The 26178-nt window shown below is 47.9% G+C and overlaps 1 protein-coding gene across 3 annotated transcripts in view; it reads left to right on the top strand.

Moving 5' to 3' along the window:
* PPP4R4 (protein phosphatase 4 regulatory subunit 4) overlaps positions 1-26178 on the top strand; it is a 1234696-nt gene that overhangs the window by 646012 nt on the left and 562506 nt on the right. For all 3 annotated transcript variants that reach the window (XM_069637985.1, XM_069637983.1, XM_069637984.1), the window contains one exon: positions 2723-2886. In XM_069637985.1, the coding sequence (XP_069494086.1) occupies positions 2723-2886 (164 nt within the window). The remainder of the gene's footprint in view (positions 1-2722; positions 2887-26178) is intronic.

The raw sequence follows: 26178 nt of genomic DNA on the forward strand, positions 1-26178 counted from the left end.
GGTGGTTCTCAGCCTCAATAATAGTTGCACTGTTACTCAGCTAGCCCCTAAAGAACCCAGAGAGCTGCATGCGGAGAACGGTGGTTCTCAGCCTCAATAATAGTTGCATCGTTGCTCAAAAAGCCATTAAGAGACTGAGAGAAGTGCATGCTGAGAATGGTGGTTCTAAGTCGCACTAATAGTTGCATCATTCTCAGATGCCCTTAAAGAAACAATAGAACTGTATGCTAGAAATAGCTAATCTCAATGACAGCATACGGGCACTGATAACTCTTAAATAATCAGGCCTGAAGGCTAGGCACTGTATTCCTAACAAACAGGCAGTGGCACGACAGTGCCGATAGTGAGGACTACTATCAAAAAGACTTGTATATCCTGAATGATTGTGTGCTTGAGTGACAGAGAGTAAAGATGTGATGCATGGAATCCTGAGCATGTCAGAGGTAGTGCATTCCATAATTGTCAGTTGATCCTGAGAAGGCTGATGCCTTATGTCTCTTACTCCCTCAGTGACTTCCTACGGGACCAAGTGGTAGCCTGTTTGTCCTGGCGCTCTTTTCCTCTCGATGGCCATCATTTAGCCTGTTCCTAACTCCCTCTTCTCATGCTTCTCGCTCTTTCTCTCCACACTCTATTCCCTGATCTTACTGCTCTTTGTCCCTTCCCCTGTCTCCACCCTCTTAATAATCTCTCCACTCTCCTTATACTGCATTTCTTGGTCTTACTGCTCCCTCCAACTGGGCCCTCCTGGACCTTCCCTACTCACTGTACTTGGTTTCGTGGTTTTGTCTCTCTCTCTCTCCTATCTCTGCCCACCAACTCCCTTCTAATCCTTTCCGCTTCCCTCCAAATCTCACTTCTCCCAATGCTACCCTTCTGCCTATCACTTCCTCTCCTCTCTCCTACTCTAGCTGCCTCCAGAATTTCCACCAACCATTCTCCCACTTACGCTCAACATGCTCCCTACTTTCCCTTGAAAATTACCTCCAACTACTCTCTCATTCCCAGTTGGTATCCTTTTCTCACCATCAATAACACTCGATTTCTGTACTGTTACCACATCCTTCTAACTAACACCTTCAACTTCCTTCGTGGTCTCACCTTTTTCCAAATTGCCATCTCCTCCTGATGTTATTACCTGTTCTTCCACTTTCTTAGTTCACTGCCTCCTCCTTCAACCCCTTAGCTCATCCAACTTCTCCCTCTCCACTGCTGCCACCTCTTCAACGTCTCCCATCTATCCAGCCTCTGCTGTCTACAGCTCCGCACAACGTTCCCCCCTCTCCAGCCACTGCCAAACGAGAGCCTCATTCTCCTCCAATCCACATTGCCTGACTCAGTCCCTACTTTTCATAGGGCTTTCCCTCCGCCCCTTGGTTGCTTTTGTTGAATGTCTACACCAGTGCCTGGTAACTGGGATATGGTTGCTACTCCTGGCCTCACCTAGCCTCACTACGGGCCTTGGGGGCTGGCCAAAGTCTTCATCTGTCCTGCCTGCCATCTTGGATTCTACTCTCGTCTTTCTGCCACTCTCTAGGGCTACCTGCGCAGGATGCAGATCGCCCGTTATTTTATGCAGTGGTCTTCAAACTGTGGGGCCAACCCTCATAGGGGGGCCAGAAGGATATCCAGGAGGGCACGAGGCTCTTCAAAAAGGGAGTACAGTGACAGCTGGGGGTGGTGGAGGGCAGCAACATTATTTTCACTCAAAGGGGGCCCAGATAAAAAGGTTTGAATACCACTCCTTTAGCATGCTGGAAAAACTGAGTATGCTGTCAAGCCCTTTGGATGCGTACATATTCTTGGATTGTGGGGAATTTGTATCTGCGCTGCTCCGGATAAGAGATGCATTGGAAAAGGGCAAGCACAGGAACTTTGGGGTTGCTAAACAGCATAAGCTCAGGAAGCTTGAAATGGCTGAAAAGCATTAAAAAACTCAAAATTCAGGAGCCAGGACCTGAACACAAGGAACTGTTGATGGCCATTCACAACAATATTCACTGCATTAATGTCCTTTGCTGCGCTAAATCAAATGTGTGATCAATTGCTAACCTCTGCCACCCCTTGATGTTCTGCATCATACACTTTACCCCATTGGCCTGCAAGAGCAGAGACAAAGCTATGTACAAGGCATTCTGAGAAACTCAGTCTTTAGATCAATAAACCATACAGGTTGTTACAGAACCCATCAGATGATAACACTCCAATGTATTCCATGCTTCTAGATTAATGATGCCTAATTCCACATGGTTTGGAAGCCAAGTTCAATAGCGGAAAGGCCCAAAAGCTAAGCCCTAACAATGAGAACGAGAGCAGATGGGTCTGGGCATGACAGGAAAGGCACGCAGCCATGCTGTGTCCGGGTCTCAAGGTCTGCGATCTTTCTGCGTGGCCTTGAAACGTGATAAGTAATTTACTCTGTTACTGCTAGAGCCCTTCCTAAATATCTACCGCCTCTAAGTACATTTCTTGGATATCTCAAATGTGCTCTTCTTTTCGGAAAAAAGACATGTTCATCTCTGTCCATCCCACTTGCCTCCTCATTTATGTCCTTTCCACGTCGCTATACATTAAGTGCACCTGCATAAGGTTTTGTCGTTGTTTTAGTTTACTGTTAAGAACTTAATAAATGTAAAGTTTGTTCTCCAAGATTTGTTGAGAGATTGTATTTCTGTTTCTTGACCTAGGAGAAAAATCACTCTTCAAACATAATTTATTTTAGGGATTTTTACTCCGGATCAGCAAATCTGGTTCTTGGAATTTTACAGAAAACTTTGCAGATTGGGTTTGCAAGAGGAAAATGATCAAAGTGAGAATCCAGTTCAAGCCTTAGAGATGGAAAAGAAGTATTTGTCTGTGAGGAAGAACTGTGCGTTCAACTTTCCCGTAAGTTGCTTCTAAATATTCTTAAGTATAGTGCTCCCTTTGCATGTCCAAGAAGTGGGTTGCATATGACAAAAATGAAGGCTTCTTTTACAAAAGGGTAAACTGTGCTTCTTTGACCCCCGTTTTTGCGTTCTTGAGTGGTACATTTGGCAGTTTGACTTGGTAAACATAGTGACAATCTCCTCAATGAGTTGCAAATACAGTTTCAACTTTTAGCATACAAATGTATGCAGAGAATAGTTAGTTGGGGCTCCTGGTCTAGGGGTGTCCCTGTACCCTTTCCATTGTCCTTGAAGGTGACTCCTATCTCCCTAGACGTGGCTCCCTACTCAACCAGACCTTATGACAGTAATGATTCCCTAAAGCCTGGTGACCCTTACTGTCTAGGCTATCCCTACCATGGGTGGGGAGGCCCAAATGCTAGCCTTCTCCATCTAACTCCCTCAGGGACTTTCCAAGTGGCCTACCGCTGTAGTCTCTTTGCTCCGGGGTCCTTCCTCCAGATGACTGCCTCACCCTTTTCTTCACTCTCGCCCATCTCCTCTCTCTCTCTCTCTCTCCCCACCTCCCTCTGATTTTATCCGCCCTTCCTCCAAATCTCACTTCACCAGGCATTACCCCTGCCACTGCTCTCCTCTATCCTCCTGCCTACCGCTTTCTCTCTCTCTCTCTCTCTCTCCCACACCTACACGCACAAAACACCCTCTCCCACGCACCCTCTCTCTCTCCCCCTCACTCTTACTCCCAGTCCCTTCCTCTTATCCCTTGTAAAGGATCTTAAAACACTTGATCACTCACTTGCACACCTGTCGCATGACTGGGCTGTCTGTAGTAGGTGTTTGGTACCCCATTAAAGTCTTAAGTGGGGGAGCCTAGTCCATTTTCATTGTGATAACCCATCCCTCCTGTTTGTTCCAGGCCAGGTCTTGTCTGTCGGCCCCCGATGCCTCTTGGTACTGTAATCTGTCATCCCTGGATGTTGCTTCTGGAAACCAACTGAAACAGGAGAGACTTGGCCAGGACATAGGCTGATGGGCAACGAGAAGACAGAGGCATCAATGCATATACACTGCTATACACATATTGGGTATCGGAGTCCCCCTCAACCTTCCCACACTCGCTTTGGGGTCCTTGGGCCCCTTTAAGAGGGTCATATATATGTGTAAGGAAACAGGGCAGTGGGATGGGGGTGAATAGTGTGATCTGTTAAAAGAAAAAAAAGTGGAAGCAACAAGCCAGTCGACCAAACTTGGCACATACAAATTGAAGTCGACAAAACCACATAAAACCTTACAAAAGATTTGTAAATTAGAAAATGCATCTTAATTGTGGGAGACAGCCTTTCAGTCTTTAACTCTGCCCTCTGTTATGCTACATCTGACCAAAGATCTTAAGTAGCGGTAGAACCGATAATGAGCGAGTCGGCCGACTATTAGAGGCCCTATTACAACATCTATTTCCAAAATTCTTGAAGACTTGTCCATTAAAGAATAGCCACACTTATTTGCTCACGCAACTGCTATAGCCCCATCAGTAGGGCGTCAGATCCTGGCCGACAGTCATGACACAGAGGGAGATATACACTTGGAACCCCATTCAGTACAAGGGGTGTCGAAGAAGCATCGGATGCCAGCAGGCCCGCCGAAATCTTCGATGGTGCTTGCCGAATCTCACGGTCGGGTGCCCTCCCCGCATCCGTTTTTTCGGCATGTGTCTGGGCATTTCACTCATAAGGGCGTCTCTTCTAAAAAGCACATGGGGGGCCGACACAGGGGTGTCCTGTGAAGGAGGAATCAGTTTCATGTGCCAGAGCAGGGATAACAGGTGGGGCAATGCAAGTGTGCGCTTTGCCTCACCCCCTTTCAAAACACCTGTGTTCTCTTTGCCTTCCACTGGGTCTGGCCCCTTTCTTCCACTGAAGCCATTTGACATCACCTCCCTAGAGATCAATATGACATCACATACAGACAGATTGCTTGTGTTCTTGAACAGGGTGCTTTACTCCTGCTCTTTCTACCATACTGGGATACCAGGAAACAATCGGAGAAAGGGCAGCAAACCTAGTTTTTATAAAACATATAGACTAGAACAACTCCCATTCTCTTACAATCTATGGTGAACACTATCTATGGGTTTAGAGCTAGAGTTCAAACGAGTTATAGCTCCATCTCAGTTTTAGGTGGCTATTGTTATTGGAATATTCAACCTAAATAACAAGGTGTATCTCTCTCTATACACAGAATCCATTTTCTTTTATTCAATACAAAAAATGAAAACGCACATTCAGTTCAAAACATAGTTAAGTGACTCGTGCTTGATAAGTGTCCAGTGCATCCCACATTATCCGTGACTTTGTGCAAAATGCAGACAAATAAAAATGTAAATCCAAATCACAAACCATACAAATGTTACATACAGCGTTTTCTAAGACTCTTATTCGACCTAACAGTCCACAAATGTATTTCTAACCAATAGTAAAAGCCTTCAATACATATTTAGGCACAATGTGCCTCATTCCGAGCTATGCCGGTAAGTACCGGTACTTTCCGGCATGGCAGAAAGTATGACACCGGGCTGGCGCAAGACCGCTAATTGCGGTCCATTCCGAGATCGCGGACACGCGCTTTTCGCCATGCCGGAAAAGAACCGAGCGTCCTGCCGCAAAACGACCCGAAAAACCCCTACCGGCATGCTGCGACACTTAAACAACAACACCGCCTTTGAAGCTGTTGCGTCAGTACATAACGGTGACCGTAATTTACAGACAACGTAAATTACGGACACCGCTAAAAGGAACCAGAAATTACGTCATCGCAAAGGAACGGGAAGGAGAGCGGCGGCCATCTTTAAAAACACAATCCATTGCCATCCTCACCCGCCAGCACCCTTGTGAGTCAACTAACGTCGGGAACAGGACTAGACAACCCACAACATGCCCAAGGCACCAAAGAGGGCTGCGGATCGCATCCGCAAGAGGAGATTCTGCCCCGAGGAACTCCAGGCCATGGTCGACTTCCTGGCTGAGCATGCCGATGTTGTATTCAGCAGCGACATGCGGAGGGAGTCAATCCTCCGCAAGAAGAAAATCTGGGCCGAACTGGCACAGAGGGTGAGCGCCGTAGGCAACACCCCCCGCACCACCAGGGACTGCCGCAAGCGGTGGGATGACCTGTGGGTGCAGGGCCTCCTCTCCAGCAACCGCAGCCAGGCCCTGCAGACGGGAGGTGGACCAAGCACCGCAGTCCAACTTGAGCCGTGGGAGGAGACCTGTGCGGCTCTCATTGGCACAGAATCCATCGAGGGCGTGGGGACCATGGAGTGCGGGGGAATGACTTCTGCTGAAGGAGGTGAGTGTCCACAGTGTACACTGGCAATGTCCATTGCATGATGAAATCGGACCCAAGGGCCATCGAAGGCACCCTCTCGTGTTGCCCTCCCCTCATCCAACGCATCCCCCATCCAACAAATGCTGAGGCAAGTGCCGCCTAACGAAGGTCCAAGTGCGAGCACAAAACGCACATCAACCATAGTGCATTGACTTGCACAGGCCATCATGCACACTGTCCAGCGTGTTTGGCATTGTACTAGCCAAAATGTACATAACCAGGCCACAATGAGTCACTCCCTAACATGCGTAAATGTCATTACCATGCACATGTACCACTGCCATAGCCACCCCCAAAACAAAACAAACGTCAAATGACCGAAATGTCCATGCAGCCATGTATGTAAATAGGACATTGCACATTCACTCATGTTGTCCCTCTCTTCTACCCCCACAGGCACTGACCATGACAGCACAGAGCCCCAATCAAGCCGGCCAAGCACCTCCACGGGCAGTGGCAGGGTCAAGCCAAAGCCAGCACCAAAAAGAACCACCCCCCTGCCTACGGAAAGGCCACTGGATGCTGCTGAACCACCATCCCACACAGCATCGGCGGAAGCCACTATGCCAACCCCTAACTCGGCACAGTCAAGCATCTCAGGGGAGGCTGCTGCTACCGGGCCTGATGAGTGTGAGCACAGCCCGTCACCCAGCTGTGGGGCCTTGTCGGAGGAGGGACGAGACACAGTGCACAGCCCGGAGCCATGCATTGTACCACTGGCCACATGCAGTGACTCTGGAGATGCCCCTGCACCTGTGCACAGTCCGGAACTCGACCCGCAGGGGTATTACGCGGATCTCCCCAGTCCACCTGTACCGCCCTCTGCAGAGCATGCTGGACCAAGTGGATTCTCCGATGGTTTCCCATCTTTTGGCCGGCAGCGAGTGAATCAGCTGACAGACCTCATACAAGATTTCATTGAGGACAACCGCCAGGGCAGGGCAGAATGCCATGAAGGACTCAGACAAATGCGGCAGTCCCTCACCGACTGCACCACCCAATTGTGTGACACTTTTTACAGACAGCCCGACCCGTCTATGTCACATCCTTGGACGCATAGCAAATGCCCATGAGGCAGGCCATTCCAGTTCCGAGCCACAGCAGGCGGACACGGCCGAAAACAGTGAGGCCACACAAGGCAGCCCGGAGAGGCGCACTCGGCGTTCCATGCGTCACCGGGATATGCCTCCCCCAGACAAGGGGGGCAAGAAACAATAGCCATTTCTGCCACATGTGGGCTTCACATCCTACATGGGACGACTGCTCTGGAGTTGGGGGGAGGGGGGTGATGGTTTGTTGTCGTGTTGGGGGGGAGGAGGGAGGAGGGTGATGGTGAAGTTTTCACGATTTTATTTTTCTCACATTACACTATTGGTGTCGCAAAATTCAACCGTTGTGGACATTCATCATTGCGCATTTGTTTATTGACGTCTGCCAGTGCATGGTGTACAAGTATACACAAGTCCAGTGCCCTGTGTGCCCATGTCATGCCACCCTCTACTGACTTGTGTCCTGGAGATCTTGTCCACTGTAAGTTTAGAGCATTACATGTCCCTCAAGTGCACTGCCTCCATGAAGCTTTGTTGCCACTTCACTCTCCACCTTCACCGCATCGTCATGTGGTTGTAGCAGTACCATGTCAGGGGTGATAGCCGCTCATGTAGGGATGCACTTTTTGTTCATCTACACATATGACATGGGCTCATTCGACACCAGATATCAGTGGATGGGTCACCCACCAGTCCTGCTTCGCCGGCTCATATGTGCTTCACGCAAGCCAGGTGACTGCTTCATCTACACACATGCACGGGTATGGCCATTGTTTGAGTGCTCCATGGGCCTGTCCAGGGGGTTCATGACAGGGGTCATGTGGCTTGTTGTCAAGGGACAGCCACCAACAGCTGCATGTGTAGCCAAATAAGGTGAGTGTCTGGACTGTCATGGTGGAGAACAGTACTTGGCTGTCATGGCAGTGTTTCAATGATGGCCATCTGCACATGTCCATGGATGTATTGCGCACAATCATGGACACAAATATGTCCCCAATACAATGGAATGCAGTGGGGGGTTGGGTCTACAAGATGGTCCGTGTACGATGGTATGGACATCTTGTGGTACATGTTCCTTTGTTGCATGCTGCTGTCCTGATGTTAGATCCATGTGGTGCTGTGTACTGTGTAGAATCGTATTTGGGTCTGATGGCTGTAGTCCGTGGATCATGGTCATCACCTTGCTCTGATCCACTCTATGGTGATTCCCAAGACTCCTATGGGTGTGCTATGCCAATGACGTGATGTGGTATCCCTGCTGCCCTCCGTTCATTCCACTCCCAGGGATGGGTCTCCAATGTGGTGCCATGCTGGGGGCTGCCACATTGTGCCTTTGCAGTGTGTCTTCCGATATGCGCTTACGGTTGTGGTGTCCGCCAATGAGTGGTGCTAGTGTGGTGTGATTAGCCCTTGTCAGATGGTGGAGATGTAGTGTATTGTGAGTGCCTTATTCAATCAAAGTGGGAAGCTGTTCGTATGTGCCGTTGCACTGGTTCTGTGGCAGGTTTGTTGTTGGGGTGAACACCGTACGATGGCTTCATCATTTCAACCCAGTTGGTTCATGCAGGCACCCACCTCATGGCACCAGTGCACTTGCATGACACAGTCAGACGACTCAACAGCCAGCCAGGCAGGTCATCCTGCATGTTGGACCATGTGGCACGGTACCGTGGTGAACTGCTGGCCCTTTGAGTCATGTGTAGTTGTTTGGTTTCGGGCCCACCCATGTGTGCGGTTCTTGGTTGCGTTGGATTCCATCTGCACGTAGGGGGAGTGGTATTGTTTGCTGTTGCTGTCCGCCGCCTGCATGCCATGTTGGTCCACATACGACCTGTGGGTGCTGTCAGGGGCACCATTGTCATTTGGCATGCCTCCATTTGCATTGGGTCCAGCTTTACTGTTGTGTATCTCCTGGGTGGTCCATGTTGGGGATTTGTAGGCCCTTGTGTGCTTGGGGAGGTGTAACGGCACTTGTGTATGTGGCCGTCTAATGGACAGTTGTGACATGCCATGCATTGGCGCCACTGTGTGCTGGTAGGTGCCTGTGGCATGGGTGTGGGGCACAGGCAACACCGTCACTTGTGCCAGGTTGGCACCGTACATTTGTATGGTGCTCGCTTTTCTTTGTGTCTGTGGCACAATATGGTGGTGACGGTGTCACAGTCTAGCTGGTCAAGGGTGTCTATCTGGTAGGACTTTTCCTTGAGTGGCCGGACATGCTGCGTGTGCATGGGGGCTGCTGGGGTGGTAACGGAGGCTGCACTGGTGCTGCATGCAGGGCCTGTCTCCCCCTCATTCTACCCCTGTGTCTCCTCAGTGGGGGGGTTTGGTGTTGTTGCAGAGGTTTGTGTGGTTGTGGCCTTGCTTGTTCTATTGGTGTCATCTTGGTGTGGGAGGGGGTGGTGTGTGGGTGTGTTCCTTTTCTGCTGTGGCAGACTCCATAGCCTCCATCTGTGATGTATGTGTGCATCTGTGGCTCTGAGAACCACTGCTCAGGGTTTTTACTCCTTCTCTGAGATGCCTGTATGTACTCCATGCCGGTAAGGTACTTTCCGGCATTGGGGAGGCCGTTATTTACGTGTGCTCCTCACTTGCGATCAGCTCCCGTTTACGCCATGCCGCTAATTTTGGCATGGTCGTGCGCGCTCAAGACCCAAGACCGATAATTACGGCATTGTAGTTTACGGTGCCGTAATTAACGGTCTGAGGGGTCAGAATAGCATGGAGGGGAAAACCATGCCGGTAAATCATTACCGGCATGGTTTTTACCTTACCTCCATGCTCGGAATGACCCCCAATGTCGTTGTGCCTCGAGGCTAATCACTAGCATCGTTCACAAAAAAACACATCGGTGTGTTTATCGAAAAACCCGTACACTCATGTGTTTTTTTGTTAACGATGGGATGCACTGGTCACTTTATCAAGCACAAGTCACTTTAATATGTTTTTAACTGAATGTGTGTTTTTAATGTTTTGTATTGAATAAAAGAGAATGGGCGCTAACCAATGGCGCTATTAACGCCTTGGTTGACGCCGTACCCGGACCGGCAGCGCCTTGGTGGATGGCGGAATTACCGCCCCATTCCAAGGTTGGCGGGGCGGTAATTCCCCATTCACCAAGGCTCTTCCCCATTCCCAAATGAGCCCCCATAGGGCTCAATGGGAATGGGGAAGATGCAAATAACGGTGACCGTTCATTACGGTCACCGTTATTGGCTTGGAGGCCCCTTTGCGCCCTCGACTTTAACACCTGCTCAAAGCAGACGTTAAGGGCGAGGGCGCAAAGGGAACTCGGAGTATGGCGGTAAGGGATCACCGCCACCGGTCTCATTACTGGTGGCCGCTATCCCTTACCGCCATACTCGGAATGAGGCCCAATGAATTCCTGTATATAGAGAGAGATACGCCTTGTTATTTACATTCTCTGAATGTATTCATTTTCATTTCGGTGCGGGTCTTGCCCGTCGGAATGATCCCACCACCATATCAGGCACTGAGCTCTAATCAATGGGGTCTGGAGTCCAGAGGAAAGAATCACCCCCATACAGTGAACCCCTCTGATAGAGGGGAGTGGTGAAACGAAATCCACAATCCCATAATAGTCGCTAGAGCTCTTCATAGAGGACCTTGGTTTTCACTCAAGCTGGGCCAGGCGACTCCCACATCTAGTCCTGTGCTGACGCACTTTTCTGTGGTCACTGGAGAGGAATCCAATAGCCCGATAAGAAGAAAGAAAATTACATTGGTTTCTTTGGATGCGACTGTGAACAAATCACCAGCTGGCAGTATATGAGCAACAGTAAAAGAATATGCATGTGTGGAAACCATCAAGAAATGAACAATAGCAGAAACATCACTAGGATGGAACTTTAATTAGGCAATGTACCCATCATGGGGGGGGGGGCAGGGTAGACTGTTCTAAACAAAACACATCTATTTCTTTTACGTTTGAGCCTTCAGCCAGAAAGAGTATGGGCATATCAATGGTCCTCTTTCTACATGCATGGCACCCTGCTGCTTTCACTTGGGATTGTTTTTCATATGGGTCCTCTTGATTCTCCAAGCTGCATTTAAAATAGAAGCACACTCTTTGTATCAGTTCAGGCACTTATTCAGCTCACCATCATTCTATTGTCATCTGTCTCAGTCTCAATAATATTGGCTTCATGCAGGATTCAAATTGTGAGATCATCCAACAGTGGCCATTGTTTATTTGGTTATCATCTGACAAGCGCACAAGTTTCTTTACTGTCCATTTTCTTTGCATGTATTTTGTGGGGACTAAGTTATTCCTCTCCATCAGCAGGTCACTTGTTTCTAGTATAAGTTTAGGAATTTAGTGAATCCTTTTGCTTGGTTTATAATAGCTTTAACACTGGTAAGATGGGCTTGAGTGCCCAAGAATCTGTGCAGTCTTTTTATTCTCCAGTGCACTGCATGCCGCACATGCCGTGGTGGCAATTCAGATGACCTAAGATCACTTCTTCCCCTTGTAGTTGACAGGCTAATAATATCCTGATTTCTATGATGTGGACCTAACTTCTATCCTGCAGATGTTCATTGTGTTGGTACATCATTCAGTGGCATGTTGCGAGAGGCTTTTTCCTGAATTGATGGGCTGATGTGGAGGCACCTGGAAGCGGTTGGCTAAATATGGCAGTGTCTTCTTATACCCAATGCCACTAGTGCTTCTTTCCATGCCCAAGGTTTCGTTCCACTCACATTGTGCACCAGGATCCCAACCGGCCCATGAAGCTGGGGGTTGTCCAATAGCACTTTAAGATGAAATAGCAGCACCTGTGAGATGGATGGGGATGCAGATTAATACTCGAGCATCAAATCAATAATGACAACTCAATTGTTTGGCAAAGGGAGTCCGTTTAATGACAAGTACAAAAAACGGGGAGTTTCATGAATATCCGCGGTTGCATGATCTTCCTTCTTGTTTCACAACTCCAACGAACTTCGTAAAAACACATCATTTATACTAAAAATTTGTCATCACTGACGTGTAACACTAAACTGTTTCATGCAATGTTATTGGTTCTAGGAAGGTAACTTTAATATAGGTACTATATCTGTATATGGTAACGGAGTAAGGGGATTGGGTAAACACTGTCAGGTGGGACATTCAAGCCGAGCCTTAAAAATGGCTACTGTAGACGTCACTAAAAGTAGGACGTCCAATTGGTTCTACTAACTATAGGACCCTAGATTACTTGGTCCACTATGATTGGGTTGGCACCAACCCCACTCATACTTTTCCATTTTGCCTAGCAGCATGCAGAATAGTCCGCCAGGTGCAGGGTGCCCGTCAGCTGCCCCGGCCTTCCTCCAATTATTGCTACAATCAATCATCACTTCAATGGTCATGTGTCAATTATTTCACTGTGGTTGGCCTCGAGACTGCATCTCTGTCTGTAAAAGGTCTGATATCTTTGCATGGCACTCCGCCATGCGTAGGTGTGAAAGTCTCACTTCTTCTCGTTCGGCTGGTCACGACACCGTAAACTAGCCTTCTTCTCCATGTCATTTGTGCATTTGATTTTCGTTTTGCCCACCACCTGCCTTCGGTTTCTTATCTTGACCTTTCTGAGCAGGATATTCTGTTCCTTGCTTCATTAAATGTAGCTACTGTTCTTTTATTTTAGCAGATATGACCTTGGCCTTTTGGCATGATTTGTCTCTGTCTGAGTTTCGCTTTTGCGTTTATTCTTGATTTGTTAGCTATGAAACTCTCCTCATGCCTTTGGTTGATTGTGCTCTTGTGCATAGTGGAAGTATACTTATATACCGTGCTTCTATTGAGGTAGATATGTATAGGTGGCGCTTGGCGCAATCTATCTTACTATTAAGCATAGCAAGCCGCACAATTTTTATTAGCTTTCTTGCGGTTCCAAGCATATGTACATGTGTAAACTGGTTGAATATCTTTGTCATGCTCATAGCTTAAGCTTCTCGTATTTGACATTGTCCTTTCACTTTAGGTTCACGATGTCCCTTATTCATGGCGTTTCATCTCTTTTTATCATTCTCAGGTCGTCATATCTTCTATATGTGAGTCAGTCCGGGTTCTTGTGACGTCACCATTCGTCTTCCATTAAGACCTTTTTGGCCTCTTCAGGGACTGTACTCCGACGATCTTCATTCCGTCTCATTTGTTGATATGGTTTTCTCAATGGATACTTTACTGTCCATGTTTTCTTTGGTGTCGGTACTTCAATCGGTGCTGTTCTTCTGATAGGTACTGGACAGAGCCCCTCTGCGGCTCTCTGCTGGTTTATTTGCTCATTATATGTCACATGCTTCGGCGTGAACGTTCCTGGTACTTCAAAATGGACAGTTGGAGTGCAGGCCGTACTTGGGACCTCCTCTGCACTCCCCCCTCTGGGCGATTCATCAACCACCTTAATGTCTTCCTTTGTATCCATCTTCTTTGGATCCTCTGCATTCATTTTCACTTCATCGCCTGGGTCTATTTTTTCTTCATCTTCTGGGTCTATACATGACGGTCTGAAGAAATGTCTCTTTGGGGTCCATATCTTTGACTTCTTTTAGACTTCCTGCTGTTCTTACATGTTCATCCTTTTTCCACATCATTAATTGACACTGTCCATTTGGGCTGCAATAGATCCATCTACCCACATAATTTCTATGTTTCCTTGGATATCGAAACTTTGTTCCTTCTGGTGCATAAATGCTAGCTTTCACAAAGTTTCTTAATTCTTCATCAGTCAGCTCTTTGGGCTTCCTTCCTGGTTCGACATCAATCATGATCTTCATTCCTATGGCCTTTTTTGCAGTTTTCTGGCACTGAGAGATTATTATCTTGATAACACAGAATCAGAGCAATATCATCACTAGCAGGGCTCCTAGGAATTTGAATGCATCTGCCATCCATTGTGGAACCCATGAAAATAGTGATCCAAACCAGCTGTCGTTGTCCACTTCATCAGTTTCATCAATCATTTGATTCTGTAGTTTTGTCAGCATACCTATGGCTTCTGTTAGAGTTCAATTTTCTTCATCTTGAGAAGGTGTAAATGTGCAACATGATTCTCCGATTTTTGCACAAATACCTCAATCCATGGCTGTGATCATGTCAAGGACATATCTTTTCTGGAGAGTCATTAGTCAAATTGCTCTTAACTCTTCATTTATTGTGTTGAATCCTTTTATGGTTATGTTGACGGTCTGCAGTAACTCTCATCTGGTTATCTGCAACCATTTAGTATTTGCCCCAACTTGAATTCTTGGCATGAAGATTGTCGTGAACACTGAGGAAGTCTGACTGAACAACCTATGTTCATACGGAATCGCATCAAGCGCTTCTATTGATTTAGCAGAGAAATCATTTTCTCTCTTCATTCGGTTTATTAATTCCACAGATCTCTTCTTCCACAGGTGAGCCTCTGCTTTGGGAAACTGTCAATATTCAGGTCGCTTTTTGGAATCACCAATGCTGGAACGTGGACATTCACTATTGAGCATATACCTCGCCAGTTTCTCGGCTTTGGATCCACATGCCCAATAATGATCCATGATCACTACAGTTCGATGTACCATTCCTGGAGCATCAAAGACTCGTCCACAGTTCTGATTCTCTCCCAACTTCCTAGTGCCATTATTCCTGAAGAATAGTTTCGGATTCTCCAATGGCACTATCTGTAAGGGTCCTCCTCTGTCTTCGACCCATGTTAGCAGTTTTTCAAGTTATGGGCATAATGCCTTGCACACCCTTTGTGCGTTTTCAATTGCTTCTTTGCAGGCTCCAATGACCATCCATGCTCTGCAAATCACAACTCCTTTTTTCCCATCCGTCTGGTGAAAGCACTGTTCCCCAAATTTGCATTTGGCCTCTATTCTTCCAACTTCGAGCTTCTTCTGGAGTTTTCCCTTGGACATTTAGCTTCTGGTTCGCTTCACTTCTGATTTTTGCTCCTTTAACTCCAGGCTTCTCATATCTGATCACAATGTGTTTTGTTTTTCCATTGTTTCTTGTCTTCATGTCCTGGACATAATCGTCTTCATTTGGATCGGTTGGTTCAGTTGCCCATTTCAGCGAGGCATCACTTCCCATGAACCTGCACATTGCTACGTGCGATAGACAATGTGCTGTCTGGACATCAATTTCTACAGCTACAAAGATCTTTGACTTTCCCATGCTGTAAGGTAGGAGTGCACAAACAAAGCATTCCCCCTCTGAACTCCGTCTTCCAACTTCTTTCATATGTTGGTACCATATGTTGTTTCCCAAATGTGCTGTGCTGTAGTCGTTTAGGTCACTGTCATCTCCTTGTATGCTTCTCTTGATGCTCAAGGTTTTCATGTAGTTTGCTATAACTACGTCCTTGAAGCATCCGTATAGCTTCTTCTTGCTGGAGGATTGTCAGGCATCCTGGTCCATGGTGCAGGCCTCTTCATCTGCACCAATTGAGGAGGCAAAAGTCTGGCAATTCTTTCTTTTTCCTCTTGCCTCTTCCTGGCTCTGGCTATGAACGGCCATAATGATTCTGCTATCATCTGTGCTTGTGCAAAGATCTTCTACGGGCTTGCGCTTGCCCTTCTCGGTGTTGGATCAAGAAGTTCCATCAATGCTGTTTCCGCTGGCTTCCTCTCCAACTCTTTTTGTCTCGTCAATAGTTCAGCTTTCTCCATTTGGCTTTTAACTTCACTTATCGTAGAGATTCTTATTGTCGGTTGTCCAACCTTGCTTTCTTCTTTGGTTTGTGGTTCTGCAATTATTGACACTAGACCTGGTGTTTGTGCATTCATCGTTTGCATGCGTGTGGTTGTCAGTAACCTTTTTTTATTCACATTCTGCCGACCCTTTCTCCGGCTTTTCAATTTGTTTGTTACCACAAGTATATATGTGTGTGTGTGTCATTGTTAATCACATCCATCTCAAGTTCATTTACTGTTATCAGACCTTCTAGGGACTGGAATGATTATATAAAGTCTGGGTGCTTTTGTGGGCTTCATGTGTACATCATTAGGTAGGTGCACTGGAATCGGAACACTTTGTGCACCAATAAAAAATGCAGTTCCAATCGTCAGTGACAGTAAAACAATGATGAATACAATACATAAGTTCATGATTCCCCTATAGGTTAATCTATAGCATTTAGTTCTGGAAAAATAAGAGTGTCTCTCCTCCTGAGGGAGGACAAGATTGGTTCTGTGGTTTCCCATCTCGATCATCTGAGGAAAGAAACTAACTTTTAATACACTCTTAGACAATATTATTTCTGGATTCTGCTGTTTCTGCTTGTAGGTTGCAGGTACTGAAACAATTGTCCCTCTTTGCCTGGACAATGGATTATCTATTGTCTCTGGATGGAAATGTCAAAATTGAGTAGTAAGTCCGGCAAGTCTCTTTACTGTGCATGTTCAAAATACACGAGTTCCGAGTAGTTGCTTCTTATTTGCTTCACTCCAGACGACATGTTGCATCCTTGTCAGTATAACAAAAGTGAAGTCTCTGGCAGTGCCTTCTCGATCTGTCCCTCGGCGGAAAGTTTAAAATCTTCTCAGATAGTTCTGTTGATGGTTAGAAAGTTCGACCTGCATCACAATACCATGCAATAGCATGTTCATCCTCGTAAAATTAGCTGGGTCTGATGAATGTGAGGACGTCAACACCGGCGGGTCTCCCCACAAGTTCTGGGAAATCCTCAATTAGGCGAAAAAAAAAAACATTGCTTGCCAATCTGCTATCTTCTGGTGACAGGGACACTTGTCCTGGCCTTGCTGAAGTTTGGAACTGTTTGGCCCTCGATCACTGTAAGCAGTCTCTGCACTCTCGATGTGTGTGTAGAGCAACTTGGATGATAATTCCATTCAGGATTATACTCCAACGTTCTATGTTGCTGGATCGCGAAGAAATGTCAAAACCTCTGTGTTTCTCCCGACAAGATCTGGACAGTCTTCAATTAAGCGAAAGAATTGCACGCTGACAAGCCTATTCGCTTGTCCTTCTGCTTGGGACATTTGTTTTTCCCTCTCTGTACTCCGGAAGCAGGAGGAACTGCTCGGCAATCACTGTGAGCAGCCTCCTTATCGTCTTTTCATTTATAGGATCTTGAAGAAATTCATTGATGCTGGTGAGCCTTCCCACCAATAATGGGTATGATCCCAATACTAGCTCAAAATATATCAAAACTTACTTAGTGATGGCACTACTGTGGGACACCATAAGCGAGTCCGAACAAAGTCTCTGGGCCTCATTACACGTTGTGCGCTAAAAACCGCATATTAGCGGCATGGCGCTATTAACGTGTCCGCCGTCGTAAGAGTGCGCTAATTACGCACCATTACGAGTACGCGGACACGAGCATAGCGCCATGCCGGTAATGACCCTACCACCATGCCGCAAAAGTCCCAAAAAAGTCCCTTACCGGCTTTGAGGAAAGTGCAGATAGCACCTCCGCCCTCACGCTACATGCAAATAGCGGTCACCGCTACTAGCGGTCACCGCTATTAGCGGTGACCGCAAAATAGCGGAAGCGGAAATAGCGTCATCGCGCCGGAACGGGAAAGAGCCCGGCGGCCATCTTTAAAAACACAATCCATTGCCATCCTCTGCCCCCTGGACCTGTATTGATTCGTGAGCCGTGCCAAACAATTGTGGACACCTGCATCATGCCCAAGGCACTCAAGAAATCGACTGACAGGCTGCGCAAAGAAAAATACACCAATGAGGAATTGGTGATGTTGACACAGACCCTTGCGGAGAATGCTGAGGTGGTCTTCGCGAATGACATGCGCCGGCCAACCCTGTTGAGGAAGAAAGCCATCTGGGAGGAGGTCGCAGCCAAAGTCAGTGCAGTGGGCACCAGCACGCGCACTGTGCGCGAATGCAGGAAGAGGTGGGACGACCTCAGGCTGCGGGTGAGGGGCATCCTGGCGGAGAACCACCGCATTGCCAGTGCTGGTGGAGATGGATCCCCAATCCTGATGAAGGAATGGGAGGAGACGTGCGCTAACATGATTGCCGTCGAGTCAATAGAGGGAGTAGGCAGCATGGAGCTCGGCGTGGGTACCACTTCTGATGGAGGTGAGTGTACACATGACAGGATGCGATGTGAATGTACTGTACCCCCCATATGTGAGCACAGACTCCTCTCATGCATGGACACACATCCACACATGCACCCATCCCTCACCATGCCTGTGTCAGACCCACACACACACACACACATGCACACAACACCACAGACAAGTCCCAAACACAACCATGCATGGATGAGGCACTGAACTGGCACATCACCTGCATCCACAACCACTAAGTCCCAATTGCCACAACTGCATCATTAATGTAATCTGCATTAAGTATATTGAAACGCAACCAATGCCATCCCCCGTCTCGTCCCTGACAGGCTCACATACAGATGGGGAGGATGCCGCTGATGCAACACAGGCAACAGCTACATGCAAGAGGCCAAGGGCACAGGAGCCGGCGGATACCCCAACAACATCAAGGGGCAAGGGGGGCAGGCCGCACCAGACGAGTGCCAAACTTCGTCGGAGTGCCACTGCCACGGCAGTACTAGCTGCACCACCAACTGCAGCCCCACCACCGGTGGTGAACCCACCCGCACCGATGCCAGCCACCGAGGGCCCACCATCAGCTGCGGCAAGCTCCACTGGTGAGGCAGCCGCCACTGCCCCCCTATCCGATCTGGAGGACACCCTAGACCAGGCCCTGGAGATGCACACCCCAAGCCCCCCTGGATCACCAGAGCCAGTGCCATTCCAGACCACTGCGTCTGATTCCACAGTTGAGGACACCGTCCCTGCAATCATGTCCCCCATGTTGCCATCACCTGCTGTAGTGGATGCATCCGAGGGTACAGCCTCAAGTGCACAGTCACCCAGCACTGCCCACCAGTTGACCACCATCCTGCAGCGCCAACAAGAGCTGTCTGTGCTGGTTGGGCAGCATGTTGAGGAGGCTGCCAATCGCAGTGAGAACATCGTGGAGGCGTTGATGCACTCCACAGAGCGGATGGACGCCAACACCAACAGGCTGTGCGATGAGATAGGGAGGCTCAGGGAGGTCCTGGTACGCATAGCTGACACTATGGACCGCCACATTTCCCAACAAGGCCAGTCTGCCCCATCCTCATCTTCTGGGTCGAGACAAACAAGCCCCCTCCGGCGGTCAACGCGCACCACCAGGCGCACATCTGCCAACCCTCTGAATCCCCCTGAGGACTATTGAAAATAGGGGGTCGATAGGGATCCCTATGTGTGCATAGGCCAGGGCAAACTTGGCAAACACATGAGGGACTGTTGTGGGGGGTGGTGGGAAGGGTGTTATGGGTCTGTTGTGGGGGTGGGGGGGGAAGGGTGTTATGGGTCTGTTGTGGGGGTGGGGGGAAGGGTGTTATGGGTCTGTTGTGGGGGGTGGTGGGAAGGGTGTTATGGGTCTGTTGTGGGGGTGGGGGGGAAGGGTGGTGGGATGTTTTTGGACTTGCACTTTCACACCTTAATGTTACTCAATACACTGGTTTCTGATCTAAACACTGGCTTGGACAACTTCATTGTGTGTGTGTACTTTATTGGGGACAGGGTCCATTGCGTGCTCGTAAACATACACCAGTGCATTACTCCCCATTACCATGTGACAGTACGAAAACATGTTCCTCAGAATATTTGGTTGATCAGATGCTGTCTCACAGCACGTCCCTCCTGCCCATCCCCTCTTGCAAGACCTGCATCCCCTTCACCTCCGTCCTCATCACCATCATCGTCCTCATCAGGTGCTTCTATTTCAACGTCAGGGGGCAGTGGCACATTGCGTCTGATACACATATTGTGCAGCATGACACATGCCATGGTGATCTTGGCCACCTTCTCATGTCCATACAGGAGAGCACCACCAGACCTGCTAATGCACCTAAAACGTGACTTCAAAAGTCCAAAAGTCTGCTCGATCACGATGCGGGTACGGGTATGTGCACGATTGTATTCCTCCTCGTGCCTGTTCTGTGGGTTCCGTACAGGTGTGAGGAGCCAGGTCTTCAGGGGATAGCCCGCATCACCTGTATGGGGGAATGAACAGGGTCCTGTTACTGTTCACCTCAAGAGCGGCCTGTTCACATCACACTAATTGACATTGCATTGTGATTCAAGTACTGAATTGACAGCATACATGCAGATGGTCTGTGTGGCAGCAACGTGCAAGGGGGAGGTTGACCCTGCAAGTAGTAATGCAACAATAATGCCTCCAACAGTATTTGACATGTCCTGGGTGAGGCCAGGTCTTAGGTGTCCCTGTCCCAGGCAAATTTGGTACCACACTGCGAGTGTACTGACATTCTGACACCAATGTGGCCATGCTGTGAGGCATCACTTCAGTGGTGCTATAGGTGTGTGGTTCAGTGCTATGTCTAGGGGTGATCCCTTTGCATGCATTCAAGTGCGCATTGCTGGATTGATGTTGTGCTGCGCTGATTGTGTATTACTATCTTGACGCCATGTTGCAGATTCTTGTGAAATGTGGCGTGGTGGGATGTTCAATGTGGATGGATGTGTGATATTTTGCAACCTGCATTGTTGTCGATGTTGTGCAGCTTCAAATTGCATGTGGGTTCATTCCAAGTACATCGTGGCCTTCCCGGATGCACATTGGTGTACATCTGTATGTCCATTTCTCCTACGGACGACAGTCAACACCCAGTTGCTGTATGTATCCCCCCCCCAATCACTCCCAGTTGCAGTATGTATCTCCCCCCCCAATCACTCCCAGTTGCAGTATGTATCTCTCCCCCCCCAATCACTCCCAGTTGCAGTATGTATCTCCCCCCCCAATCACTCCCAGTTGCAGTATGTTTCTCTCCCCCCCCCCCAATCACGTTGCCATGTGCTTGCCCTGCTACTCACCGAGTAGCCACAAACGTTGTCCGGGGTGTCGCTCCATGTAGCGTGGGATAGTTGAGTTCCGCAGGACTATGGAATCATGTGTTGATCCTGGAAATCTGGCACAGCAATGTGTGATTATCTTGTTGGCGTCACATACCATTTGGACATTGATAGAGTGGAATTGCTTCCTGTTTCGGTACACTACTTCATTGTGATGTGGTACCACCAATTCCACATGTGTACAGTCGATGGCCCCAATGCAACTTGGGATGCCTGCCAGTGAATAGAAGCCAACTTTTGTGTTTGCAATCTCCTGGGCAGTCCGTGGCATGGATATGTGTTCAGGTGCATGCTTCAGGAGTGCATCGAGTACCTGGTTCAGCGTGCGTGAGAATACTGGTTGTGAGATGCCATGCATCTGTCCCACTGTATGCTGGTAGGTGCCTGTGGCCAGAAAGTGGAGCACACTCACCACCTTCAGTAGCGGGGGGGATGGCAGTTCTGATGTCTATGAGGCTCACTATGTCGTCGTGGATCATGTCCACGATGCTGGTGATGGTATCCCTGTCCAGACGGTACAGGGTGTGTATCTGCTCAGGGGTTAGGTTGAATGGACTGGCTCTGATCCTGGGGATTGGTGGGTGCCTCTGTGGTATGAATAGGTGCCGTTGTGGTGCTTGCTGTGCCTGTCTTGCCCTCCTGCTCCTCCTCCTCCTCCTCCTCCTGCGTCTCCTTTGTGCTGCCTGTTGTAGTAGCAGCTGCGCTGCAATGAGCTCCCCCAGGCCATGTACTGCTGCCAGTATTGGAACCATCTTTGTGTGGGAAGGGGTGTGGGAAGGGGTGTGGTGTGCTCCTTTTGAGCTGCCACAGTCTCCATTGCCTCCACCTGTGCTGATTGTGTCCACCTGTGGCAGGTGGGAACACTGCTCATTCCTCTTAACGGGTGGTCTGCGATGCCGGTATTAGCACCATGGCGGTAAGGGGTTTGGGTGGATTTACCATGCCGCTATTAGCATGTCCACTGGCCTTGTGATGCTGTGCTAATAGCGGCATGGCGTAATTTACGGGATGGAGGGTCGCGTGCACACGTCCTGGCCGCTATTAGTGGCACCGTAATTTGCGATGCCGCTAATAGCGGTGTGCCGGGTCGTGATCCGCATGGGGATTTAACGTTACCGGTATTCCATTACTGGTAACGGTAAATCCCTACCGCCATCCGTGTAATGAGGCCCTCTGTGTTGAAAGAATCGGATACTGTATTTTCTTCCAATTTATGTGTCCTCAATCAAAATTTGGCATCTCCTGTTCTTATCATGGCTTCAGTGTGCCTCAGTCCAAAGTTCAAAGTCAACAGACTATGTTGTGGCTTATATGTGCACTTTTCTTCTTCACCCTGCAACTAGGATGCACAGTGTGTCCGTTTTTATGTCCTTATCCCTTTTTTGCTCAGAGGAATGTCCAAAATGAAGCCGCAACTTTGCACAAAAGTTCTTTGTCTTTGCTTTGCTGCTGGTCATGCGTCCTTCTTCCTCGTCATGGATCTCGTCTGCATGTGCTGCGGTTCGTCCCCGTCATCTGTACTCTCTGTGCGTTGGGGTGCGGGCCTTCTCCGATGTATGGCTTGATGTCACCCAAAAAGATCCAAGCTCTTCTTCCTTGTAGCTCTACTGCAGAGGGAGTGACGTCTTCCACTGTAAAGGGACCGTTAAACATTGGCTCTTCCCACTTCTTTCTCGTGTTATTCTTCATCAGGATGGTGTCTCCAGGGAAGATTGATGGAACACATAGACTCTGAGCTGTGTCTGCAGTTGTATCTCCTTCTGTGTTCAGTGCTGCCCTGCACCCTTTTCGCTGTCGCTGTAGCTGGCCTGAAATTACAGTAAGACAAGATGTCATGCAATTCAAGTAATTTTGCATTTCAGACCCTAAGATTTCTCCTGTTGGCTGGGCATCACATCTAGCTCTGTCACTGCGAGTCAGGGGAGTGCGCATCCTTCTCCCTGTTGCTATTTCGTGCAGCGTAAGATGATGGTCAGAACCGGGTTGGTTTCTGAGTGCGTACAGTGCCAATGGAAGGCAGTGTAGCCATCCCTTCTTTACAGTAAGCTTCAACTTGGCTATCCTTTCCTTTAACAAGCCGTTGAGCTTCTCAGATATCCCATTACCTTGAGGGTGATACGCCGACGAGAACTTGTGCTTTATACCAAGCAACAAACAAATCTGTTCAAAAACTTTGTTGACAAAGTGAGCCCCATTATCTGATCTCATGACTTCACATACTCCCCACCTGGGAAATACCTCTTTCACCAGAAATGTGGCCGCACTGGTAGAGTCTGGGTGTGCACATGGACCTGCTTCTATCCATCTAGAGAATGGACACACCACAACAATTGGTTACCTGTACCTGTTACATACTTGAATCGTATAGACATAATCGACATGCAAGTGCCGAAAAGGTCCATTGGGCCTTGAGAAAACTCCTCTAATTACTTTTAGTGTGTGCCCAGCCGTGAACTGCTGGCAGATTATACAGTTCACCATAAAAAATGCAACGTGCTCTGCTATGTTCGGTATAAACCAGTCTTCAGCGAGCGTTGCCACAAGATTCTCTTTTGTCATGTGTGCTGGATAGTGTAACTGTTCCAATGCTATTTTTAACAGGGCTATAGGCATTACTGGTTTACCAGTGCTGTCTTGTCACCACAAGCTTTTGGAGGGGTTTAAAGAACACCCCACCACTTCCAGAGGTTCTTTTCCTACTGTGGTGCTTCCCCTTGGAGTTCCATTAACTGTGTTTGCCCCGTGTTATTATAACTCTCAGGTTCACTTCGTGCAACAATCATTTTTTCATTTACATCAGTTGTTTCCACGTCCGTTATGGCTTCGCCCTTGGACGCCATACGCTCGGCCTCTGTTTCTGCTGCTTGATTTCCTCGTGAGATAAAATCTGTCCCCTTCGTGTGGGCGGCGCATTTCACGACCGCTATGCCCACTGGGAGCTGTAGTGTCTTAATGAGCCTATCCAATAGGGCTGCGTGCTGTATTGGCGTGCCCTGCGCTCGGAGGTAGCCCCTCCTTTTTCAGCGCGCTAGGCCTGCGTGTACTGTTGATGTCACATAGGCCTAGTCACTGTACACTGTTACTTCCTGGTCTGCGTGATTCTCAATCGCGAGTATCAACACCAATAATTCTGCAGCCTGTGGTGAATAGTGAGATGGTAATCGTACACTAATGAGTACTCAAAATTCTCTGTTTGCTATGTGCTTCATCACAGTAGTGCCTGCATATCTTTGCCCATTATTTTGATTGATTCTCGAGGACCCGTCAACAAAGACAATTTCTCCTTCTGCAAATCTATTTCTTTCACTCTGGAAATCTCATAGAATTCTTCATAATTCGCGCAGTCATGTATTGGCTCTCCTTCAGTGACTGGTTCTGCTATGAACATAGCTGGGTTCACTATCTTACATCGAACTATCTTAATCGATGGATTCAATATGATCACTTCATAAGCAGAAGCTCTCTGCGATGTCAATGTGCCCTTTGGTTTCTCTAGAATAGCAAATAGCATTTGCTCGACGTACAGCGTCATGGAGCATCCCATCACAATGATTGTAGCTTTCCCTATGGCGAACACTGCGGCAGCTAAACTTTTTTCGCAAGGGAAGTGGCCTCTCATCACTGGGTCCAAATTCCCACTGTAGTATGCCAGGGGATTGTACCCCAGTGTGGTTCTCTGTGTGAGCACTGCTGTCATAACGTTGCCATTCGTGTGTGAAAACAAGTAGAATTCCTCTGCATAATTGGGAATCTCTAAAACTGGTGTGGTCCAAATGGCTCTCTTGAGTTCAGTAAACCGTTTTTCCATGGTTTCAGACCATTACATTTTTCCTTTCGTCACCTGTTCCTTCTTTAGGGCCTGTAACAAGGGCTTGGTATATGAGCTGTAGTCAAAGACCCATGCTGACATAATTGCAAAGACCTAAAATGCTCTCCATCTGTTTTATCGAGTGAGGCTTAGCTGTGTTCTGTATGGCTTCAGCCCTTTCCGGGGTAACCCTTTTCCCGTCATATCAGATCAATTCACCGATATACAGCACTTCTTGCTGACAATATTGTAATTTTTCTTTGTCAACTTTATATCCTTTCTCAGCCAATATAGTCAACAGCTGAACAGAATTGCGTCTGCATCTTTCCTCTGTAGTACTGCAAATTAAGATGTCATCCACATATTGCAAGACAACACTCTCTAATGCAATATTGCTTAAGTCCATCTGCAGGACTCTATTGAAAATCGACAGAGACTCACAGTATCCCTGGGGTAACCTTGTGCTTTTCAGACGCATCTGTCTGAATGTAAATGACGGCAAATCTTGCGAGTCTCGGTGTAATGGGATTGAGAAAAAAGCATTTTTCAAGTCAATCACCGTGAAATATTTTGCCTCAACAGGTATATTACATAGGATTGTGGCCGGGTTAGGGACTAAAGGGAACTCGCCCTCTAAAATATCGTTTATTGGCCTTAAAACCTAGATTATATGCCAAGACCCTCCCTTTGATTTTTTGATAGGGTTCACAGCAGTATATCATGACGACTCTGACGTCACTAAGATGCCCTATTTCATCATAGTCGAAATTGTCTTGAATATTCCTTCATTTGCTTCCCTAGACATACTGTCATGCTTTTGGTAAAATTGCTCCTGGCTTCAACTTAATCTTTACTTCTCCAACTCCTTTCAATAAGCCTACATCATAGGGGCCTGTGGTCCATACTAAGACAGGGACCTGGGCCCTGTCATCCTCAAAATATTCAGGACGGTTCTGTGCCAACATCATTCTCTGGGGCACTTCTCTTTAGATCATTTTCACCCAGAAAGTGAAATTTACCTCAACTGTTGTTTCTTCCCCATCTGCTTGCTCGTCAAACAGATCATCACCAGTGATGTCAGTCAATCTGTACCCTTCTTCAATGGCGATTACTGTGCACCATT

The sequence above is a fragment of the Ambystoma mexicanum genome, chromosome 14 (genome assembly GCF_040938575.1).
Source record: "Ambystoma mexicanum isolate Mex_15411 chromosome 14, UKY_AmexF1_1, whole genome shotgun sequence".
NCBI classification, from domain to species: domain Eukaryota; kingdom Metazoa; phylum Chordata; class Amphibia; order Caudata; family Ambystomatidae; genus Ambystoma; species Ambystoma mexicanum.